Below are 6,000 nucleotides of genomic sequence, written 5' to 3'. Positions count from 1 at the left end.
ATCTTTGATTGGATTCTAACATGGATAGCAAGACCACCAAGTAGGAAAAGAATTCCAAGGAAAGCATGGCCTTCAAAGTTTGCCAAGCAGGCACACCCTGCACCGTCCCTGGGTCTTACCACTGACCCCACTGCTCTCTTCCCCAATGACCACCAGGCCCAGCCATCATCCTTTGACCAAATACACAAGAGAACTGGAGTCACTCCTATTTGTATATCCCTGATAAAACTCTACTTCTCTGAAACTCCTTTCTTTTTTGTTACCTTTCAAGCCAAAAGTAACACCGAGGAGAGGTGTCTGCTCCTCCCACAAAGCACAGCATAATAAAATGTTTGATCAAAATATTTTAATAAAGATTCTTTCTGACATAGATACACATACAAATGGTTGTACATAGCTGTCACAGTCTGATTGACCTATTGAATATATATCATTCTTTATACATCCAAAACCCACCAGTAGATCCATCACAGCTCCCAGCTCGCCATCCAACCTGACAAACCTGTATTATCTGCAAGAAGTGGAAAATAACAGGACTCCATTTCTTTTTCTTTAAAAAAAAAAAAAAAAAAGGATTTCTTGATTTTTGTAGGATAGAAAGGCAGGCAAGCAGCCATGCAAACTAAAACTGAAAGCTCACTTTGGGTAAATAGCTTCTTGCTCTTCCTTAGCTTTGTTTTTAAATTTTATTTTATGTTTTTTTTAGAAAAATAACAAAGGATTTCACACCATAGGCAAATCAAACCAGTCTTTTAACTTAAATAATTCTCCACAAGTAAAATAACTTATATATGTACATATATATTAAAAGCAATTAAATTAAGAGCTTTTAAAAATGCACAGCACAGTCTGGAAAAAAAAATTTGCTTAGCATGGTCTTACTCAGGTTCTACTGCTGTGATGTTTTTCCCTTTAAGAATGCAAAGGAGTCCCCTTTCAAAAAAAGAGATCAATTCATTCATCAATTAAGAATACACCTTTCCTGTAATTTTTGGACTGAAGCAATTTATTAAAGCTCAATTTAAATACAGGGATGATGCAACTGAAAAAATCCAGGTGACCTTTGATAAACCTAAGCAGCTCAGATACATCAATAGGTCTCTTCATACTTGTTGGCAAATAAACCTTTTAAACACTTGGCACACAGTATAAGTTAATCTATAAAACAATTTTAGAGGCATTAAAAAAATCTGCACATAAGTAAGACCCAGGACCTTAACACATGATAAATACTGTTGATGTGGGTCACTGAAGAATAACAAATAAATACCATGAGTGGTTAATACATCATTGCAGAGTAGAAAGGAACAAGGTGCACATAAATATTTTTAAATGCAATTCTTTCAGCCACAGCTTTTTTTTAATATCATTCTTGCCAAAAACTTTCCAGCGTTTCCATAGTTCAGAGACAATAAAAAATACAAGTCTTTCATAGCAACGTGTCTCTCGCTTTCTTCTTTACACTTAAATAAATCTACCTTTCATTGTTTTTCTCCTGGCTCAGAGTCAAAATGTATTTCCAAGTGCCCTTTCTGACTTGTCTGAATGAATAGTCCGTCTTACAAGCCGCCCAACCCCAGACTCCTCTCCCAGTCAGCACTAGCCAAATGCACAATGATTAGTATGATTAGTATGAATAACTCTCCACACTTTATCACCAAGCGACTACTTTTCAAACTTATTTTTTAACCTTAAAGGAACACTGCTTCCTGGCGTCCTGGGCTGCCACCAAAGTCGCCACTTTTTTTGAGATTAAAAAGAAAAGAAAAAAAAAGACATCCATACTTTAGCTCAACTCCTCCTCCTTCCTCCCGCCCTCCCACTCCGAAGACCCAGAATCTGGGGATGTCAAGGCTCAAGTCCTGCTTGTCTCTGACACATCTCCTCTCCCAGTTCTCGCCTCTGCTTTGTTTGCTCTGCAAATGTGTCCCAACTACCGGAGGGCCAACACGCAGGGGGTGGGGGGCAGCTCTTCCCTTTCCTCTAGCTTTTGGGTCGGTCTGATGTTTCTCAGGGGGGGGGGGGGGGCGGGGGGATGTTTAAGGCTTCTCCGTGCACTGTTTGCAGAGGCTGGAGGAGACGCTGTTGAACAGGGCGCACTTCTCGGGGCAGGAGGCAGCCGGGGGCAGCCCGGCGCTGAACGGGTAGCCGGCCGCCTGCTCGTAGGCGCCCAGCGCCGGGTGCAGGGCCGCCGCCGCCGCCGCCGCCGCCGCCGAGCTGGGCAGCGAGGCGGCCGAGATGGCCTGGCCCTGGTTGAGGTAGGCGACCAGGCGCCGCATCTCCTCCAGGGCCTGCGCCTGCATGAGGATGTAGTTCTTGGCGAGCAGCAGCGTGGCGATCTTGGAGAGCTTGCGCACCGAGGGGCTGTGCGCGTAGGGGATGACCGCGCGCAGCTCGTCCAGCGCGTCGTTCAGGTCGTGCATCCGCCGGCGCTCCCGGGCGTTGATGTTGAGCCGCAGCGCCTTTTGCTCTTTGGATTTCTTGCTGCTGCTGCTGCTGCCACCGCCACCGCCGGCGCTGCTGCTACCCCCGCCGATGGCTCCACCGGGACCCCCCGGGGGACCGCTGGCGCCGCCGTGGAGGTGGGCGTTGGAGCAGCCCTCCGCCGCCTTGGTGCTGCCGCCGCCGCCGCCCCCGGCGCCCGGGGAGGCCCGCGGGTCCACGCCCCCGGCCCGCAGCATCAGCTCGCAGCGGCCGTCGCTGTCGTCGTCGGGGCTCTGCTCGCCGCCACTGCTCTCGGCGGCCACCGAGCCCCGGCTCGCGCTCTCGCCGTATTTGAGGCTCAGGGCGGCCCCCGCCGGCAGGCTGCTCAGTCTCGGGTCGCCCCCAACCCCGGCGGAGCCCACCAGCAGCCCGGGGACGCCCACCCCCCCGCCGCCACCACCGCCTCCCCCCGGCGGCGGCAACAGCAGCCCCGCGCCCTCGGGATCAGCCGGCTCGAAGCAGCCCAGGGGGGGCGACGAGGAGGAGGAGGGCGCCGGGCGCTCCCGAGGCTGCGGCGGCGGCGCCAGGGACAGGTCCATGCCCGGGGGCGCGGAGCGGAAAGGCGCCTCCAAGCGCTTGGCCCCGGAGGCGGACAGGCTCTTGTGCAGGAAGAGGTCGTCCTCGCCCGCGGCGGCCGCGCCGAGGTGCAGCCCGCGGTCCATGGTCCGGCGCCGCCGCCGCCTCCGCTCGGGAGTCAGGCGGCGCGGAGGATGCGCCCGAGCCGGGCTCCTCTGGGGCTGATGCTCTCGTGGGTCCCGGTGCCGCTGGCAGCCCCTCTCCCCTTCTTTTTCTTCTTCGTCTTCCCCCGCGCTCGCTTCCTCCTCCTCCTCCTCTTCTTCTTCGTCGTCTCCAGCCGAGGGTGCGGGCTGCTGGGGCTCACCATGGGCCGCGGCCCCGCATGGTGGGAGGGTGGGCGCGCGGGGAGCGGAGCCGCCGCCGCCGCCGCCGCTCTGAGCGCAGCCCCGCGCTCCGCTCCGCACCGTTTATCTTGCTTGGATTCACCTTCAAGAGATTTCCGGACCCATCCGCCAGCCAGCCAGCCAGCCAGCCGCCGCCACAGACGGGGGAGAGTCTTTTACATCATTATCTCTCTGAGTAGGTTATGATGAGGAGGAAGACTCGCCTGTTGGGACGGCGCTCGCTACCCAATCAGGTTAACGTTTTAATTAATAGGATTAAAACGGTCACAAACAATCGCAGGCGCGCTCCCTGGCCGCGAGGCTGAATAGTTTCCTCTCCCAGGTTCTGGAGACAGGCGGCACAAGCGGCGAGGGCTTTATACGAGGCGCCCGCTCCGTTATTCCGCCTGCCATCTGCATACACAACTTCGCGCATATGTTTGCAAGGCGCCGGGTCCCGTTAGTAACCCAACAACTGCCTTGAGCTTGACATGTGTGGCGACTTTCACTCATCAATGAGCACACTAAAAGCCCCACTTAGAGCCGAGGAGGATGTTTCTTTGCTCCTTCAGCAAACTGTAGATCGGCAGCGTAGCCTGGGAGTCCCGTGGAAAGCCACCACCCCCCACCCCCAGCCCCACCCCCACCCCGCTGCCCTTCCCTCGCCACTGCCACTGCTGCCTCATCTTGTGCTAAATCACCCTTCTGGGCGAGAATTATACTCCACCCATGTGCACAGGATGGCACTGGGCTGCATTTGGAGATGGGGTTTTGGGGGCTGGGGGCGGGTGGACTGGCCCCCAAGTTCACCCTAGATTCTCAACTAGTGAGAGAGCAAAGCAGTCGCGTCCCCCCTTCAACACGGACTTATTTCCACCCCCATCCCCACCACTCCCCCCACCCCCTTTCCAACCAGGGAAGAAAAAGAAAAAGATGAAGAGCACATGGGTTAGGCAGCCCATTCGATTAAAAGTGGAGGGGGTGTCTTTGCCCCATTTCCCAGCTACAGTGATGATGGTGACGGAGGCACACGGTTTCCTAAACAGGAAGGAACTAATTTCTCAAAGTTTCCTCCAGATTTAAAATCTGGGAATAACCAACTTTACAGGGAGTCGAATCCTCTCCCACCCCAAGTGGGGCATTATGTGCATATTTGCATTAAAAAAATATTTTTTTTGCCCAGAGAAGTCACCGCCAGGGCTAGGAAGCCCCGTCGGGACATCTGGACCTGCCTGGGTTGATAAAGGGAGGTCTGAGAACAGGGCATCTCTGGGGGTGGGGAGGGGGTACACGCCATTCTTTCCCCCCCGCCCCCCGCCTCCCGCCGCCCCAGTTGCGTGTCTGGGAGCACATGGCACTTAGCGGCTGGTGTTCATCCTTATGACACCAGTAAAAACAATATTCCCCAGCATCTCCCATAAATCTTCCTTATGTGGCAGAACGGCCGAAGCCTAGGAGATTTTTTTTGGTTTCTCCGGTTTCATTAAAAACCTTTTAATTGTGGCTTTCCGAGTTGGCCCCAGGTGTTGGACTCTTTTCATTACATTTTGCTCTAATGTGATGAAATTCTAATTCTCTCCTTACCATATGGTTAAATTTCCCAATTGAGAATTAGTTGAAAAAAGGGAGAAATAATCTATTAATCTCTGTAATAGATTCACAAATGAGGCTCGCCCGCAGAACCTGTTTCTGAATGGCGATATTTGGAACAGTTGGGCGCCTGGTTTCATAAAGGAAGGGCGAGGCCGGCGCAGCGGCGCCCACACGGGCACCTGGAGAGGCTGGATGGGGGCCCAGCGGCGTCTTTCCAAACTAATGGCCTGAGGTTCCATCTCTCCGGGACCCCAATACTTTCTTTCCCAGTCCTCGGCTCCCGTTGCGCCCCAGAATTTACTGGAACCCAAAGATTGTCAAAGAGCACGCGGGTTGCGGGAGGCTTTCCAGCCTGGGACCGAGGCCGGCCCTTCTGGAAGGCTTGAGCCAGCTAACGGATCACGCTGGGGACCCAACTCCCCCCCTCCCACTCCGCTCCCCTCCCTTCTTCCCTTCCCTGGCGTTCGCAGCTGTTTACCTCTCCCTTTAGAAGTTCAAGACGCGCTCCTGTTACAGTTTTGTGGTTGTTTTTTGTTTGTTTGTTTTTCAATTAGCAGCTTTCTTTTCCTGGGATTGTAAACAAGGGGTTCTCTATAAACATGCAGGGAAGTCCAGTGCGCCGTGGCTCCAGGAGGAGTGGAGAGGTGTCCCGGACGGACAGACGCCTGGTTTGGTTCCTCATGGAGACAGCCTTCCCAGGGGGCTGGCACTCTCCGCGGGACGCCTGGACCCCTGCAAGCCAGTCAGTGGGCATTGGAGGGGCCAAGAACCTCTCACTCCCAAGCCAGGTGGGAGCCTGGGCGTAGCTGGGTCCTGCAGGGCCGGGAAGCCCAGCCAGGGTGGCCACAGAAAGCAGCCAGGATGCCTCCTTAGACCTGGCTTAGACCTGGGACCCTCCCAGGATCCTGATTCTTCGCTGCTGTCCGATAACCAAGTGCGTCCTAGCCCTTCCCCCCCCCCCCACCTCCACGCCATCCTTCCACCCCGCCCCCCTCCCCCACTCATGGCCATCCAAAAATCTGGG

The 6,000-nt window shown here is 54.3% G+C and overlaps 1 protein-coding gene across 1 annotated transcript; it reads right to left on the bottom strand.

Moving 5' to 3' along the window:
• Window positions 1-331: 331 nt before the first annotated feature.
• On the bottom strand, window positions 332-3,998 carry BHLHE22 (basic helix-loop-helix family member e22). Its single transcript, XM_036437029.2, has one exon. It carries the CDS (start codon window positions 3,144-3,146, stop codon window positions 2,040-2,042), a length of 1,107 nt encoding a protein of 368 aa, XP_036292922.1. The 5' UTR covers window positions 3,147-3,998; the 3' UTR covers window positions 332-2,039.
• Window positions 3,999-6,000: the final 2,002 nt, after the last annotated feature.

This window comes from Pipistrellus kuhlii, unplaced genomic scaffold, assembly GCF_014108245.1.
Source record: "Pipistrellus kuhlii isolate mPipKuh1 unplaced genomic scaffold, mPipKuh1.p scaffold_m20_p_14, whole genome shotgun sequence".
Lineage (NCBI taxonomy): Eukaryota > Metazoa > Chordata > Mammalia > Chiroptera > Vespertilionidae > Pipistrellus > Pipistrellus kuhlii.
This window is presented reverse-complemented; position numbering and strand designations above follow the sequence as displayed.